At 46.0% G+C, this 18,626-nt stretch overlaps 1 protein-coding gene across 1 annotated transcript; it reads left to right on the top strand.

Moving 5' to 3' along the window:
• Window positions 1-1,023: 1,023 nt before the first annotated feature.
• On the top strand, window positions 1,024-2,330 carry LOC146805842 (uncharacterized protein F54H12.2-like). Its single transcript, XM_085623826.1, has 2 exons — window positions 1,024-1,784; window positions 1,952-2,330. Exons 1-2 carry the CDS (start codon window positions 1,024-1,026, stop codon window positions 2,328-2,330), a joined length of 1,140 nt encoding a protein of 379 aa, XP_085479952.1.
• Window positions 2,331-18,626: the final 16,296 nt, after the last annotated feature.

Genomic DNA, 18,626 nt, shown 5'->3' with positions numbered 1-18,626 from the left:
ACACGCTGGCTTCCCATACGGCTACTACCCAAACGTTTCAAGTGTTGTCGACGCCATCAACAAATCCATAGCCAGCAACGAGACATATACGAATATGCACCTGTCGCTAGTCAGAAGGAAGGTGTTTCTTAAAGCACCGAGCCGCAATACCGTGTTTAACTGGTCTGGTAAATTAAGAAGGGTTTTAGGCACAGTGCAGCATGTGAGAAGTACGGCTGAGCAGGATCACACGTGCCCGGATATTAACGGTGGGTTCTGTACGCTCTATGTGTATAGCGATATTGTAGAAGCCCAGAGGATCGGCGATAGTTACGCGCCGTTGTTAAGATGGGTCCATGTATAGGGCGAAAATAATGCGATGTTCAATATTCAATTTTACAAACCCGACTACGTTGCAGTTTCTAAAAACCATTTTGACAATATTTCAATTATGATCTACGATGATCAGTCGGAGCCTGTGTCCTTTAAATATGGGAAAGTTATTGTTAAGCTTCATTTAAGGCTGAGACGCGACAGTAGTTATTAAGCAGGCATCATGGTGGTCGTGAAAACATACGGGGACCCTGCTATGTACAGGGACTATTACAGTAGCCAAGCCGGATATGGAGGTCCTCCGTACTTTCAAGGGTCACCTGTTATGTTCGGGCTGGTTTAGGGGGTTTCTTCCATAGTCTGTTTAGAAGAGCTATGCCGTTCTTGAGAAGGGTCTATGAAATTGCAAAACCACATGTTAAGGCGGCTGCTATGAATATTGCCCAAGACATGGTGGGGTCTGTTACTTTGGCGGTTGCAGAACGCATGAACAAACAATCGCAAGAAGGATCGGGGCTGGTGTACAAGCCGCGCGCGAGTGTTAAAAGGAAGCACCGTGCTTCGAGACGCAGGGGACCACCGGCCCCCTATAAAAAAAGGAGGAGTTCTTCAAAACATCCTCAGAAAAGAAGAGCTCCAAGACGGAAGAGAGCTGCGAAGAAGAGAAACGGCTCTAAAATAAATATTTTTTAAAGCATCGTAAACTAAACCATGGTCTTCGTACATTGCGCATCTGGCGAATGCGCCAAAGCAGAGTCAGACCTGTTTACTCTAAAACCCACGCAGACGAGCATCGAAAACAGCTTCTTCATGGAGGTATCGACTTTAGCCGCATTGATACCGCTGGCCCCTATAGAGTTTTGTGTGCCAGGGTCTACGGAGATGTATTTGGATCTCAACAACATGCTGCTGTATCTTATGTGTAAAATCGTAAAAGCAGATGGGTCCGACATAGCGGCAGCCGCTAGAGTGGCGACGATCGCTTATCCCCTAGCGACCATGTTTAATCAGGTGGACATCACCCTGGGCGATCGTCTCATCAAACAGAGCGATAACATGTACGCCTACAGAGCCTACCTCGAGAGCATTCTAAACTACAGCAGCGACGCCCTTGACACGCAGCTTTCAACGGGGCTCTTCTACAAGGATAAATACAGCAACTTTGAAGTCACAGCGTTGGACGGTCCCAATCATGGTTTTGTAAAAAGAGCATGGTTTGCAGCAGGCAGTCGCAACTTTGACCTTCTGGGCCTCATACATTCAGACCTCTTCTTCCAAGATAAACTGCTCATCAATGGGATTGATCTGAAGATCAAACTCACTCGCAACAAGTACTCATTCTGTCTCCTCAGCGGGGATGCAGACCAGTACAAACTGGACATCCTGTCGGCGAGCCTGTTTGTAAAGAGAGTGAAAGTGTCCCCGAGCGTCAGATTAGCGCACGCCGATGTTTTACAAATATCAAACGCCAAGTACGCAGTGGAAAGAGTAGATCTGAATGTATTCAGCATCCCGCAGGTACCCGATTAACCCAGCAGCAGAATTTATTTCTGGGACAGCTACCCAAACTCATCCTCATTGGTTTTGTGGACAATACAGCTTTTAGCGGCACCTATACCTCAAACCCCTTCAATTTTAGACACTACAACATCAACTACGTGGTGCTGGTCCACGAGGGCAATGTGATTCCTGCAAAACCCTACACCCCCAGTTTTATAACCTCCAACTACATCAGGGAATATCAGGGGCTGGTTTCGATAACAGGGAAGCATCAAAGGGGCTGTGGTGTAGCCGTGTCAAGAGAAGTCTATGGGGCCGGATACACGGTGTTCGCATTCGACCTGACACCCGATATGGAAGACGGCGATCACTACAACCTGGTCAAAAACGGAAATCTAAAACCTGAAATACGATTCAGTAATCCGCTGACTACAAATGTGAACATGGTCTTATTTTCAGTATTCGACAGCATCATACAGATCAACCACGCCAGACAGATTTTCTTTGACTACCTTTAAAACATTTGTGAAATGGACACTGTGCAGATACATGACTTCTTAAGCTGGCATAATTACGCTAGGAAATACTTTTTTGGGTATTTTCCCTAGCGATGGGCTACCACCTGAAAAAGGGTCAGAAAGACCACGCACCCTAGTCTTTAACACAGATCCGCATTACAGGGGTGGAACACACTGGACAGCAGTGTTTATAGATAGTGACAAGGTTACAGTGTTTTACAGTACAGCAGAGTTCGCTGAGCACAGTATCTATACACAACCCATATTCAAGTTTGTGAAAAAAGACACAGACCGGGTAGTGTATAATAAGGTGAGGGTTCAGGATTCGGTAGCCATGACATGCGGGGAACACTGTATTTATTTTATCAGTAAAATGTCGGAGGGTGTGCCATTTAGAAATCTCTTAAATCTATATTCGAGGGATCTTGTTAGCAATGATAGTCTAGTTGTGAAATATGTAAAAGAAAACACAAGGGCATCGGTCAGACCTGTGAAAACAGAATATGTTGTTTGCCAAAATTGTAAGGGCTTGTTTAATCATGAACGTCTAAAATAAAGGCATTTTGTTAAAACAGGCATTCAGACTCTGTATTTCAATGCTTACACATGCACCATAATTAAAAAATGTTTTTAAAAGACGGCTGAGACGGGTGAAAAGTTATAATAGTGTTTATTACAAACAATTATGTAGATTGGGCATTACAAGGATAACCTCTACTGTAGAAATATATGTAGAAAAACCATAAACGGTTATACACGTGATAGGTACAGTTATTAAAAAAAAAGTCTGTAGAAACTTTAAGGATTAATCCATGTAAGGGGTTTGGTCCGTGGCCTTTTTCTCTGCACATCCGGAGCAGGCGTGGTGCTCCAAGAGGGTGATAGCTGTGAAACGTCATTGGAGAGTGGCGAAGACGGAAGGGGTACCTTCAAACTTTCAAGCAGGCGGCGGTGCTCGAGTGTGGAAGGAATGTTAAGCTCGGCACTTGTGCGCAGAAAATGCTCCCAACCTCTAGGAGCATTTTGCGGTGTTAGGATTTTGGGATGCGTGAGACCTTTGACTAGATCGTACATGTGTAACCCAACAACAGGCTGCCCCTTGTAGAGAAATTCGCCTCATTCATTCCACGCTGTAAGGTCTTTAGAAGCGGCTATTTTACTCAGCCCCATTTGCGCTGCCCCCCGGTGCCTCTGACTTATATTTTTTACGAGGTCATCAACAAAGATATCTGAGGATGTTGCAGGGGCCGGTTGAGGCTGCTGGGGTTGCGGAGCAGTCGGTGGTGCGGGTTGCTGTTTAGAGTCCGGGGTATACAGAGTCAGCTTGGTTTTTTTCGGCATCCCACTGCTTGTAATAGCTTATACATTTTTTAAGGGTGTTGGTGTAAAGGTTAGCTTTGTCGTACGGATTAGATCTGTCCGGTTCAAAATGTCTTTCATTTCAGCATCCAATCGTAGAGTCTCATTTCGCCGTATATCCCAGGCGTTGTCCGTAGAAGAGCCCAAATGTTGCAGCTGCTGTCTAGGAACCAAATACATCTTTGAGGTATGCTCCATCACCGGCCCGTGAGGAGGCTTGTCATTAGGGGTATAGCTATGCCCAGCAATGAACCTATAAAACCCCCAGACTGTTTCACCAGTTTCTTCTTGGTATTGAGTAGGCCTGGGCTAAAATTCCGTTCCGCTCGCGTAAATTGCGATAATTTGACATTTCCGCGTTCCGCGGAGAGCGCGAAAATGTCAAAATTTCCGCAACCCGCATTTTACCGGAAATTTTTTGCTTGCTCGCACTGTAAAATAATATATTCCCGATCGCCTTACCTGAATCCCCGCGTTCGCCGACAAGTTTTCCCGGTCCGGTCGTGTTCTCCACGAGATGTTGTATTGTTGGTAGCCGTTTGCGCTGTCTCGCGACAATTTGCGCCCGCAGTAACGTAATTCGTCACGCGATCACATCTTTCTTCTCGCGATCATGCACCGTGAGACAAGTGAAAACAAGATGGACGCACCCGCGAGCAACCGCATGGGTAAGTTGGCGAGCCGCGACCACGCAGAAAATACCGCAAACGGCGGGAAAAAAACTTCTGCATCTTCGCGATATTTCCACCTGTTTGCGGAGATTTTTAACATTTTCGTGATAATTTGTGAAAGTGAATTTCTCAAATTCCGCCCACCCCTAGTAATGAGTGAGGTCCTTTTATTACTGAGCGTCTTGATAAGATGACGCTTCTTCTTCAAAACCTGTAACTGCCTCTTTGATATAGGGACTTTCTCTTTTAGGGTGTTTAGGGCTATTTCTGAAATGGCCGCCACTAAATCGTCAGAAGCAGCGCAGAGGATGGCCTTTCGGTGCTGGGTACTGGCTGTAACCAACATTTTCAGGAGATCTAAATTACGGCGTAAGCGTTCAGACATGGTCAGCACTGTGTGTGTTATAAGGATGACCCCACAAATGTCTCTAAAGGTCTTCAACTCCGCTTTTTATAGGCGCGGGACTTTATTTTTGGGGTGTAAGCGACTGGGAGCTCAGGGGGAAAAATATCAGCCTTCAGTCTGTAGTCTTCTAGAGTATTATTTTTTAAGTCGACCAGCAGGTAACCGTGGGGTTTTGCTGTAGCGTCGTTAAAGGCCTCCATGAAGAAGTGAGTGTTTCCAGGGTACATCTGTTTAGTTATGACGGATATTTGTTGCTTGTCATGGGGGTTTTTAAATAAAACAAGGTATGAGGCGCTGAGAGCTATAGAACGACTGTTCTCACCCTTGTAAAACAAGTTCTGCACAATGTAGCATATGCTTAGATTGCGGTGGTGTGAATATTGAGTAAAAGCTCTCTCTAACTCAGGATCATCACCACCTTCACGCATAAGGTCATCGACAATTATCATGTTTACAAGGGTCGGTGGTAGTAACTCATCATCGTTGAGATTATCGGGTATACCTTCTATAAATCTGATATGGGGGAAACTATGGGCCAGGTCGTTATAAAGAGCTTGCCAGCATGAATAAAGCCACACAATGTTATTAGGGGTTTGGGATAAAACAACGGCAGCCTTTTCTAAGAGTTTTTTTTATCAAGTAGCTCTTACCACAGTTTGAGGGCCCTGCTAACACACAGGAAAATGCATGTTGTAATCTGATGTCCATGGTGCGGGGGCTGTCTCTCTAATGTGGCCAATAACCATACGGCTGTGTTTTATAGTCAGCAGTCAGGACCCTTTTATCAAAAACAACGCGTAAGGCTTTATGTAAGGGTTGGGTTGTAATTTCCCACTTCTTTTTGGACCTGATTATGCAGGGTTGGTTCAAAACTATGGGCCCGATTCACAGAACTAACATAAGACAAAATCCTAAACTTACTACCATTTTGGTATTCACAGAAGGCACTTACTCATTTTGGTATTCACAGAACGCACTTACTCATTTCGGTATTCACAGAAGTTAGGAGTCCTAACTTTAGGTTTCCTAAATGCTTTCTGTGAATACCGAAAGTCTTAAAATTAGGATTTTTCTCAGTGTAGTAGTAGTATAGTTAGGACTCCTAACTTTAGGACTCCTAAATGCCTTCTGTGAATACCAAAATTCTTAAAATTCGGATTTTTCTCAATTTAGTAGTAGTAAAGTTAGGACTCCTAACTTTAGGACTCCTAAATGCCTTCTGTGAATACCGAAAGCCTTAAAATTAGGATTTTTCTCAGTTTAGTAGTAGTATAGTTAGGACTCCTAACTTTAGGACTCCTAAATGCCTTCTGTGAATACCGAAAGTCTTAAAATTAGGATTTTTCTCAATTTAGTAGTAGTAAAGTTAGGACTCCTAACTTTAGAACTCCTAAATGCCTTCTGTGAATACCGAAAGCCTTAAAATTAGGAATTTTCTCAGTTTAGTAGTAGTAAAGTTAGGAGTCCTAATTTTAGGACTCCTAACTTCTGTGAATACCGAAATGAGTAAGTGACTTCTGTGAATATCAAAATGAGTAAGTGCCTTCTGTGAATACGAAAATGGTAGTAAGTTTAGGATTTTGTCATAAGTTAGTTCTGTGAACCGGGCCCTATGGTTTTAGCATTTTCACAATCGTTTGATGCAGCGTATTCGTGCACCAGATTCTTCAGACTGTCAAAATTGATTTTTAGGGTGTTGCTGACATTTAATGTTATGCCTTTGACCTTCATACACACTTTGTTCTTGTTTGTGCGGTAGGAGTGTCTTAGGTCCGGATGAGGTATATTCTATTATATGCTCATCCTTATCGAGTTCGCTGGTCAAATTACCCAGATAATCCCCAAGAGGAGGGTCTTCATCCCCTGGTTTACTCAGAAAAATCACAGAGTCAGTATCATGATACAAGCAGCGGTCCTGGAGTTTATCCATAACCCTGTAAAGCTCTAGACGAGCGTGGGCGATCGTGAAGCATGTTATGAAGATGTTTATGTTGTTACACGTTGTGGGGTATGATTTTGTGTATTTCCAACACACAGCCGTGGTCTCGTCATCGATAAACTCGCAGTTGAACACCTCGTAACAAGGGGCAAATAGGTACTTAAACAGCTCATCAGGATCTGTTATTAAGGTTGTATTTGACAGGTTTGTACGCTGTGCGAATTTCCCCATAAGGAGTTGAGGCAGAGTTTGGCTAACTGTCGACGGGCTGGGTTGACCTCTATCAAATGGGGGCGTAAATGGATACCCTCATGAGCGTAGTAGTCATCGATGTATTTCTGCTTTGCATCTTGACTAGTACACCATTCGGGATACCCTGAGGCCTCCTGCTTGTCTCTGAGAAACAGATTAATGTATGGGGCAAAGAGCTGTGCCGTGGTCCTCTTAAAATACCACACCGCGTGTATCCTCCCGAGCCTGTAACCTTTCTCTAAGGCAGCTTCTACCTCGATGCTGCACCAGGCCCCTTGAGCATCCTTTGTTCTTTGGTGTGTCTACACCCGCCAACCTCTTTAAACACAGTACATGTTCGACAGAGAGGGAACATCAGTTTACCATCAACTCTGTATGGTAACACAGGAAAGTAAAGCTGCCTTGCAGGATAGATTTCACATCTGACTAGCCCAAAGTATTCGGATATGGGCTTAAAATCTCTATATATAATGGTGGGGTGCCCTAAGGGGTATACCTTCATTTTGTTCATAAATGGGTACAGGCTGGTGAAATCATAGTAGTGTATTTTCTCACCCTCACCCGCGGCCGGGTACAGTTGTATGGAATTTTTACGACCTCCGAATAAGGCCTCGTGGGGTTCCAGGGGTTCTGGTAAATCACGACTGAAGGAAAGAGCAGAGTTCGGTGTTGGTTGTTAGCATCTCTAACCACTCATGCTACCAAAGAACCCTCATAGCAAAGCCACATTTTTCAACATACTGGGCCTTCAACAGAGTACATCTGTGTAAGTGTTCAAATTTGGCACCCAGCAGTCTGTTAAACTCGTGGGGCTTGTAACACTGAGGGCAACCGTGGTAAAAACAGCCATTGTATTCAAAGGCCGTCGGCACTCCCTTAATTACAGCGTACCCATCCAGGTAATAGGGACCCACGCGGTATTCGCCAGCCTGTAAGGCATGCTGAATATGTATGTCTTCCTTCTCAGAGACGTACATGAGCCACCGGATCGAGGGGGTTGAATAACATTTCTGTTTGCCGTTATAGAGGTCTGGCGGCACTAGAGCGATACTTTTTGGTCTTAAAAACATGTGTTTGTAAATGGACATACACATGGAGGCCAATGTGATGTTTTGAAAAGGGTCTATGTATTCAACCGTCTTTGTCATTTGAGGCGTCTTGGGTTTCAAGACCCTGACTTTCTTTGTCATTTGAGGCATCTTGGGTTTCAAGATCCCGGCTTTCTTAGTCATCTCCACCACAACATCTCTGAAGAGGTTGCACGCTTGTCGCAGGATCATTACACCAGCCTGACAATAAGCTTTCAACTCTGTTTGAAAATGAAACTAATTTTCACGGTTTTCAGAGTACCATTGTGGAAAGCTCTCTTTCTCAGCTGGCATCATATATTCAACCCCATAACTGTCAGGAGGTGGCATGGGGCCCACATAATTCTGGTTTGCCCAGATGTTAAAAAAGTGTGGAAAATAACCTTTACACCCGGGGAAACCAAAGGCTGTTGGCAGCTTGCTCAATTTCATGGGTAGGAAATTCAGGGTGTCTATAAACCTTATTTGTAACTGGCCAGCTGTTAACAACATCAGCTTGGAACCCTGAGTGATGAGTTCTACTTGTACCTTTTCACGAATCATATTTTGTAAAATAAAGAATGAGTCGTAGGCTTTTGAGTTGTGGGCCAGCATGGTATACCCTTTGAATTTGGTTTGAATGAAAGTGTTAAGGAAATCACCAATGCACGTCCGGCCTTCAAACTCCCAGCTGTCGTCGGAAGTTAGATGGTGTGCGTAAATATAGTTAGGTTGATGTACTCCCGTCTCTTGTGTGCACTCTATATCAAACACCATGTAGGCTTCGGTTTTGGTCTGGGGTCTGCCTTTAACCATGTAGCACCGGTGGTTGGCACCCGCCTCAAAAGGCGTCTGGCACCGTGGGCATTTCATGCCTTTGCATTTGTGATCATCTGCCACATACCGACCACACTCAAAGCAATCCATTTTAGGGCTGCATTTAACAGCTTTGTTATGGATGCTCAAACAGTCTTGAGAGCGACAAAACATCTTACAGGTGCGACACCGCACCTTCAGGGTGGCATCTACGATGCAACCATCCCTCTGGCATATCTTACAATGCATTTCACACTGATGACGTTCCTTACTGCTATATATGTGGTCACAATGTGTGCACACGTACTTGACTCCCAGAAAACTTTTTAGGTTCAAGATACCGTAAAAGTGATTTTTGTGGTGAAGGACCTATACTGTCTTTTTTCTCAAATGGTCCCCGGTTGTAAAGTACTTCAAAGAACCGTTGTGATAAAGAACTTTCCCCGTCACAGAGAAATAGTTCTCCAAAAGACCTATGTCGCCAAAGCCGACCATGCGGTCTGGAGGTATTTCAAGAACCTCATGGGCTTCAGCCGCTCTAAACATGATGGCCGCGTCGGTGGTGTTGCTCCCCATCAGCAACCCTACAATGCTGGCCGCCAGACATGTGTTGGTTGTGTTGTTGTTAAAGTCGAGCAGCCAACGTTGTTTCTTACCAATTATCTTGCTATATAGCACGCTCTTTAAAGGTCTGGAAACGCCCCCCTCACGGCCCCGTACAATGAGGGCTATGACTCGGAAAGTGCCATAGGCGACTAGTTCAGCCTTGCTCTGTATAAGCCTCGAAAGGTTTTCTAAAAATGCCACGGCATCAAACATATCTCGGGACCTCCGTTTGGTGAACAAAGGACTGTCAAAACCCTGCCCCTGGAAGCGTAGTTGGAAAAAATCATTAGGACCCACATCGCATAACAACCTTTCTATGAGCGTTTGCACCGCCTGATGTATAGCTAAAACACCATGATCGGAGGACCTTATCTGGTGAAGGTTAGCAAACCTAAACTCCTTGTAGTGCTCTGTGGCGCTAAATCTCTCTGCATCACGCCTGTAGCTTCTAACGCTCTCTTAAAAGACGACCTCTGAATCCTCATCTTGAGGGATTTGACTTGATGGGGAGCTTGCTGCTGTATCATTTTGGGGATTTCGGTTTAGTAAGGGCTCTGGGTGTCTTTTAAGCATCCGTGTAGCGCATATTCTGGCTTTCTTTAGTTTACTTATTAAAAGCCGACGCTGTTTAGCACTATTAGCCCACTTTTGTTTTTTATGGGACCAGGCTTTTCTAGGTAACCGCCCCAACCTATCTGAACAGTATGGTCTGTGCCTATGTGCGCCGGACTCATGGAGGCCTCTGCTACAGACCCACCCCGCAACCCCTCTATGTATTCCGGTTGGTGTAGTGTTGGCGCTCTACCACTGACGCCCTTCAATTGCCAGCCCCCCAGGATGTTCTCTCCTGAACTTGTGTATTGGTGGGTGGCTGGTACTGTTGAATGTGGTTTAGACGTAGCTTGTGAAACGGTATGACTCTGTTTGCGTGGTTCTATGTACTTTTTAGGCCTGAGTAAGCGTAAGAAGCGCAGGGACTTTGTCAGTACTGTTTGGACCTTACTGCTATATTTTGATGTGGGTGCTCTTTTATTAACACCATGGGCATAGGGTTTCTTTGCTGCCCTAGTCACGCCTGTATATGCCATGTGTCCGATCCCGCTTCCTGACATGTTTGGAAGATCACCCTTTTACACAGGTCAACCCTTTGCAGTATCTTCTGCTGTGCCTCCACCATGACCCTGTTACCGCTACCCCCCAGCCCCAATTTTAAGGTTGCGGTGTTCGCTTGGCGTTTTAGCTTTCTGACCGCCAATTGTATATCCTTTACATGAGTCCCTAGTACCTCTTTTGGGTTTACACAGTCATATTGTGGAGGGGTAGGGATGAATACCGTGCTTGGTTGTATAACAACCTTTAGCACCCTGGAGCCTCTCTCGGTCCTTCATCCCCAACACCACTCTGTAACTGAGGGCCTGGGGGGATCATAGAAACAGGATCCCAGTGCGAACACCCCGGGACGGTTGGGGAAGGGTGCTCACTAAATGACACCTCCATACTATGATTTGAACAGTCGTCCCAGCACGTACTGTTATTGGTGTATATTGTCTGGGGTGTTGCGGTGATTACACTGTGCGCGGGCTGGTTGGGTCATACGCTTCCTGAGGGGTGATAGGGGACATAAGGCACAGAGAGTGTAAGTGGCTGTCGAAATAATCGAGGGTCCTAGCGGCTATTGCATTGTCAGGGCGGGGGTCTGGTGAAAGTGTAACAGCCGTCTGCAAAACACTATTGCATGTGTTAGAAGGCCCCCCGGTCGCTGCTTCTGAGGGTCTATCAAGTTTGTCTACAGAACCTGTCACTGTCTCGAGACACCCTTTGCTGTTGGTATAAGCTCCTCCTAAGGGTTGCCCATTTTCAGACACGATGTCCCTAAACCCGTCAGGAGCGACTATAGAAGGTTTTGGGGGTTGGTCTATGGGGCATTCCTCTACCGACGTCGCTAGTTTATTTGAAACTATAGAGGTCTTCAGAGGATAGGAAGGGTCCTGCGGTGTGGCGGGTTTGATTAAGATCCCTTCCAATGTTTCTACTTGTAACGTCTGTACCCCTAGCTTATTCTTAAGATATTTTCTTGAAAGCCTGTTGACTTTAGGGGTTTGGGGTTGTAACAGAGCTTCCGCAACCGGCGTCACAGCCGGTGGGTCTTTAGAGAGCGTGGGGGTAGAGGGTTCATTCCCCTGCTTAGCAACATTTTTTAATGAGAGATCTAAAGGAGTAGTTGAGGTTCAGGGACCCCTAGATTCTTGTGGAGGTCTAAAGGGGCTGCTTGGGACTCCAGGACCAACAACTTCTTCTTGAGGTTTAAAAGACCTGTTTGGGGTTCTGAGTTCAGTTGCTACTTCTTAAGGGTGGGGTTGTTTGAGATGAGAATCCCTTTTGAGGCCTGGAGAGGGCTCAGATACGCCTCGGATGCGTCGGTTCTCTGTTGTATGTGGGTATAGTATGTGTAGATCTTATTCTGGTGTACAAGCCTACACACACCTTTTGCCGCAGGCCCGATGTTCAGGACTGTCTTTGTTATATCCCTCAGCGGTTTCGTAGCCCTCTTAGCCTTATGCGTATCTTCGACGAGGCTCTTTTGAACGGCTCCTAGAATGTAACATAAAAAATGTATATTAGAAACAATAAGGAACCTGTATAAGATGTTTACACTACCCCCAGTAGTACACCTGGTACTACATGGCTGTGGCCCCATTTGTTCGACAGAATACAACCCAGAGAGTTAGTTTTTCACACCCTTTTGTAAAAACACACCTGTTAACGGCCTTTTCCCAGATGCTTTCTTTGTCACAGGTCCATCGTTAGATGCTGAAGATTTCCTTTTCATAGGCCTTTCTTTTGGTCGCTGCGTCAGCTCTTGCACAATCACGGCTTCCGGGTGTGACTCGGAGGACCCTGTAAAGAAAAAAAATAATCACATTTGTAGTATAAACCAGGCGTTAGCAGGTCCCTCTGAGGAGCGTTCCTATAGTTCACAGCGGTGGTTTTTGGGCCTAGACACTCCCAAGTCTTAGACCGTTTAAAGAACCAGGGGCTTTTTGATTTACCTGCAAGAACAGTGTTATCCTGTACACTCAGCGACGCGTCTTGAGCCCCCGTGTCGCATTGTAGACCATCAAGAAACCTTTGTAGTTCGGAATCCATATCTATAAAATCACACATACATGAGAACCCCATTAGAAAATCAGAGCTTCTAAGATACAGGTGTACAAAACTACTCAGAACTATATGCCTCTAAATACATATACCGGTCTGTAGGGCGCGCATTTCATCGTTTGTGAGGATTAATTCCGGCATGTCCTGCGTCTGGGTTAAATAAAAAAACGGCTGCTTTAAAACCACACCTCATAAACATGATATTACAGTTACATACATCTTAGAAAACACAAATCATAAATTGAAAATTGAAAAACAACACATGTGCATTTACGTTTACTTTTTAATACAAACCCAATCATGATTCCTACCCACAAGCCCCATCGCATGTACAAACATAAACTATACACGTATTTATATAATGGATTGTACAAGCTACTCTTGGGAACCCTTCACTAATCAGGCTTTATATTAGGCTTTTAACTTATAAACTGCAAGTAACAAACGGATATAGTTCTAATACAGAATGCTTTGCGCCGCACTTACGTTATATACACTCTGGGCGGCATTTAAATGGGCTGTCTGGAGGGAGCAAAAAGCACGCATTTTAAAATCGCTACCTTGGTGGGGGGAGAGCAAAAGGATACATTTTAAAAGAGGCCAACTGTTGGGGCGCAAAAGCAGGCATTTTAAAAGGGTTACCGGTAGGGAGAAAAAGCATTAGAAAAACCCTGCTACATATCCTGGGATTCTGGGTAAATCACTTAATGTACTAACACACACTGACCTGAAATAAATGTGCCCGTGTGTAACATAATCATTGCACCCGTACAAAGCGCACCAAGACATTCAGGTCGAGTTTGCGCTATTTAAAATGACACCGATGATTTTTTTTTTTAATGAATAAAAGCCACAGGGACGCTGCTATACATTCCCTGCGGCTGTAAATACAGTTTTTATTTTTTTAATTTATTTATTACCCACACTGAGGGGCGATATCACACTGAATAAATATGATTCCATTCGAATAAAAAAAAAAGAAAACCCACAGGGACGCTGCTATGCGGTCCCTGTGGCCTTGAATACGTTTTTATTTTTATTTTATTTATAGGTCCCCCAGGGCACAGTAACGGTGGAGGAATCCCCAGCTGGTAGCTTCCCCCTCCGTGGCAAAGGTAGAAGGACACGCCCCTGCAGTGATGTCAGGGGAGTCCCCGGTGACATCACGGAAGGGGTGGGTCCTACCACCGCAGCCATGATGATGAAGCGCACGAGGGCCATGACGCATCCGCCGCCGCCATCAGGACACACGTGGTGGGGGATCCAGAAGCGCCCTCACCAGACCCAGAGCAGCGCCCCTGGTAAGCAGGCTCTGGGGCATTTACTTTTTATAAATATCAGGGGACCGCGAGCCCCGCACAACGGCCCGCCACTAACCCCAGAGCCCCAGGGGGGTTTGCCGCAATACTTCGGCCCCTGTCTCTCGACCCCGAGCAGCGCCTTCAACAAGCGGGCTCGGGGGATTATTAAAATGTTACGGGGTCTGGAGCCCCACACAACGGCCTCACGACCCCGAGCAGCGCCCTTGGAAAGCGGGATTGGGGGATTATTAAAATGTTACGGGGCCTGGAGCCCCACACAACGGCCTCACGACCCCGAGCAGCGCCCTTGGTAAGCGGGCTCGGGGGGTGCTTTTATTTTTATTAAACTCGTGGGCCGCGAGCCCCATGCCGACCCCGCATCCCAGAGCCCTCCCGGACCGTCGAGGGCTCTGGGGCTGCCGTAATACATAGGCCCCTGCCAGAACCCCGAGCAGTGCCTTCCACACGCTGGCTCTGGGACTTTCTTTTAATTTTTTATATATACAGGGGGCTGCGAGCCCCTCACAAAGCCCGCAACTCCCTCACGGCCCACCGAGGGCTCTGGGGCTTCAGCAGCGCCTGACCCTGCCAGAACCCCTTGCAGCGCCTACCTTTAGTGGGCTCGGGGATATTTTTTTCTTTTTTTAATCGACATCCACACCACAGCCCCAGCCCTCACCATCACTCCAGCCATTAGGGGCCAGGACCCCTGCGTGGACTTGCTGCAGTTTGGGCCTCGCGCATAACGGCTTTGGACAGCTATCGACAGTCAGTTCACCATCAGCACCACAGGGATCGACCCATGGGTGAGTACTTAAACAGTTTTTATTTATTGTTAAATTGTTTGGGGGTTAATTTTGCGGTTTCTGGGGACTCTAAAGCAGTAGGTAACTATGTAAAAATTTTTCTAGACAATGTTAAACCTTAAAATTACAGCCACATTTTAAATACCTCATTATTCATATTAAACAGCCTACACACACCCTCATTAAACATTAATTAAAACAGCGTAAACACCCTCATACCTTGCGTTAAGCACCCTTTAAAAATACAACAGTGGTCACATTAGATGCATTCCCCATTGCGCTTTGCGCCTTTTAAAAACTTAAAATTACAACCACTTTTCACTGCCAGCATTATTCACATTAAACACCATATCACAATGCCTTAAACACTGTTTAAAACACAATGAGCACCGTCCTATATAGCTCTAAATCCCTTTTAAAATGTAACTCTGTTCACTTAAATGCAATACCCCATACATTAAATAACCCATAAGCCGGCAACATTGAACGATTCCCTTATTTATTTGTCTCCATTAATTTGTAGCATGCAGCGTCAATCTGTGACAAGTTGCTCTGATCCATTATTCCCTTTAAAGTCCTGGGCTGGGTCTGTACCACTGCAAATCCCCAATACACCGTTCCAGAAGTGTGGCCTCTGTATGTGCTTTGTGTTTGAGTCATGTACTTGTGGGGGTTTTATACTTTGAATGGTATGCTAATTATACATGTCGTCCTTTGTGGAGGTGGGCTCCTAATGGGTGATAGTGCATTGATTTGCAGTTTCATTTCCCAACCCCTGCCCTGAGGGCTTACCTTTGGGACCATCTTGTACACCGGCCTCTACTGTCATGCACGACATCTCTTTCTTTTTTTTGGGTTAGGATGTAGCAGCATCTGCACAGGTCGTTTCGCTGGTCCTAAGGGTCATCCTTTTGCATTCATCTAATCCCGAACCATCTGCTAATGAGGACTGTCACCTTTTTAGGGTTGCTTGACCCTTGACCCGGCATCTGTGGCTATTTACATTTCAGGACTTTAAGATGCTTCCTTGCGTGATCACCTTGTACTTTACCCCGTCTTCTGATAAGCAAGATTGACAACCCATTTGTTGAAGTTTGCTGCAGCTGCCTCTGTGCTTAAGTTCGGTTCGCAGGCCCTAGGGCGCCTCCTGCTACAGTGTAAGGTATCCTGGGGACATCTACTAATCCCTCCGTTCACCTCTTTTTGGGGGGAAGGTTTGCCTATGCATCTGTGCTTAATTACATTTCAGGACTTTAAGATGCTTCCTTGTTTGACCCTTTTGCAGTTCCATCTGTGCTTAATTACTTTTCACAAACTCTTCTTTTTAACATTTAACCGTGTCAACAAAGGGCTGGGGGCTGTCTGCCTGCGCGTTTTCACAAATCCCCGTGCAGTGACATTTCTGGCCCAGCTCGTTTTTTTTTTTTTTGTCATGGCTTGAACAGACCCTGGCATGCCCCTCTTAGACACAGTCAGTTTAGCGTACTGTCATGTCACCAAATTTACACTACCCTAACCATATGCTGCTATTAAACCTAACACCACCTTCAACACATGCTCACCCTCTGACCCAAACCCTATGCCACCCCCCTGCATCAGGCCAGTTCCGTATAGGGCTGTCACCCATACAGCATGTCCACATTTTTTCTGTGCACTTTTAAGAACACACAGACATGTCACTTTTGTGGCCAGACCTGTCACTTTTAAGGACACACCGAAAGGGCGGGGGACCTACGGGGGGACCTGTCACTTTTAAGGACATGCATGGTGATGAATGGTATCTGCTTATACTACTGCTGCCATTTCTGTTCCCTCCTGCTACCTCTTCGTATGCGGCGCCAGCCACACCACCAGAAACAGCACTGTGCACGTGGAGAGCAGCCTTCCTCGTTCAACTCAGCAGCTCCTGCTTCCTGACCTGAAAGCATGACGGTGAGTGATGCGGTGATCTCGGTGCAGGGACCCCTGACCGAAACCAGCAGCAGTGACTCAGGCTCTGGCACTCTGAGTCGCGGAGTCGGTCACTCAGTCACTAAGGTAATAGCTTTTCCTTTCTTTCATTTTACACGAGGCCCAACTGAGAGTGAATGCCAGACCGATTTATTTTGCTCATGCCTAACAAATTACAGGTTAACACAACCACTAACAAATTGAATTTAATTAGAAAAGGCAAAGCTGGCTCTTTGAAGAATGCATTGTTCCTGGCCCAGTCATTTGCCGAAAGTCATGGCCTCATGATGTCTACATGGTACTAGTACGGCAACTTTCAATTTTCTCCCACATTCTTTCGACCCGATTGACTCAAGTGCAGCGGAGTGAAAATGGAGTAGGAGGAGGGTGAAGCTTGGGGATAAATATGTCTTTATTATTTTTCACAGGGTCACATGAAACACCGAATGTAGCGTAGTACCCTGCTCAAGACAAACCCATCAAAGCAGTTATCCAGTTGGACTTTAAAGTCCCACAAGCAATTGCCATCTCTAAAATACCATTTGAAATAAAAATACAATAGACATTAGTAAAACATGCTTGTCTGCTTGCCATTGCTTAAACTACTATAGCCTCGCTAATATGCTTGCAATTGATCAAATGAAAACAGTGCTTTAAATGGGCCGGTACTCACAGGTACTGAGTACCGGCACTTCTTATTTTTTACCAAGCTGAGTACCGGCGCTTCTCCACTGCCAAGGAGAGTACCGGTTCTAAGGGTCGTATTGATAAGGTGGGTATTGGGCGGGAGCCGAGGGCCAGCTGTGTTCCTGTTTTTAGCTGCGTGTTTGCTGTTTTGCTGCTTGTCTGTGTCATCCAGCTGTGGCAAGCGGCACGGTGGGACCTGAACGGCCTGCTGGAGACCTGCTGCTGCAGAAAGTGGACCTCTGCTCCCTCCCCATCCAGATTGAAGCATTCATTGTCCTCAACAGCCCCCTGCTGAGCCTCCATGTTGGGTCGTCTTGTTAGATAGTGTATGGGGCATTGGCTGGCTGGGCCACAGTGATGTGTGCAGACTGCATGAGTGGGAGGGGGGAGAGCCTGCCCAGGAGTGGCCACTCAGGAACCCAGGTAACAAGGGCCATTTTCACCCCTTGGCCTCTCACTGGGGTCTGACTATCTTTCCCCTGTCTCACTTGCCCCTGCAAATCAACCCCCACCCCACCCGCCTACTGTGACATTGAGTACATGATGGGCGGGGATGAGGTGGTGGGGATTACCTAGGCGTACTCCCTTGTGTCCAGGTGAGGTGAGAGGCGGTCTACTGACCTTCCCATCAGAGGCCAGTATTGGTCTGCCCCTAACCTCTACCCTGCTGGACACTGAACATGCTCACAAGCCTGCAGTGCTCACTGTCTGCCACTGAAAGCTTACCAGCTGTGGGGTCTTCTGCTGAGGGGAGAGGATGGAGAATGGGGTGAGAGAAGGTGAAGAGCGAAGGGACAGAGATAGAAGAAGCAGAGAAGAGTTTAAAGGGGAAGGGCAGATAGAGATGGGGAAGCGGTCGAGACAGCTCTGGAAAGAGACAGGCCCATATGTATGAAAGCAAAAATTATTCGCAAACGCTGCGAATCGCAAAAAGCAGCGTTTGCGACTGATTTTTCGCAAATCCATATGTATGACACACATCTCAAGAGAAAAATAAGAAATCGCTAAATTAGCGATTTCTTAGTCTGCGAAACGAGACATCTGCGAATATCCTTGCGAATTCTTAAATTGCGATTTCTTAACATTGCAAAATTCGCAAGAAGGATATCGCAAATTAAGAAATCGCTGACACATGTATGAAAAATTCGCTAATTGCGATTTCACGAAATTCGCAAATTAAGAAATCGCTATTAACACCAATTGCATGCAGGTGGTAAACTGGTGCAAGGTACTTAAACCACCCCACAATGCAACAGACCCACCCACAATGGCAGGAA

Source organism: Triturus cristatus, chromosome 8 (genome assembly GCF_964204655.1).
Source record: "Triturus cristatus chromosome 8, aTriCri1.1, whole genome shotgun sequence".
In the NCBI taxonomy this organism is placed as follows: Eukaryota; Metazoa; Chordata; class Amphibia; order Caudata; family Salamandridae; genus Triturus; species Triturus cristatus.
Note: the sequence above shows the minus strand (reverse complement) of the source record. Positions and strands in the feature narration are given on the sequence as shown.

Excerpts from the sequence above, each read along its gene's own strand:
- LOC146805842 (XM_085623826.1), top strand. The coding sequence starts at position 1,024 with ATGGTCTTCGTACATTGCGCATCTGGCGAATGCGCCAAAGCAGAGTCA. Across the intron at positions 1,785-1,951 it reads TTACAAATATCAAACGCCAA|ACACTACAACATCAACTACG; the intron begins GTACGCAGTGGA and ends CTTCAATTTTAG.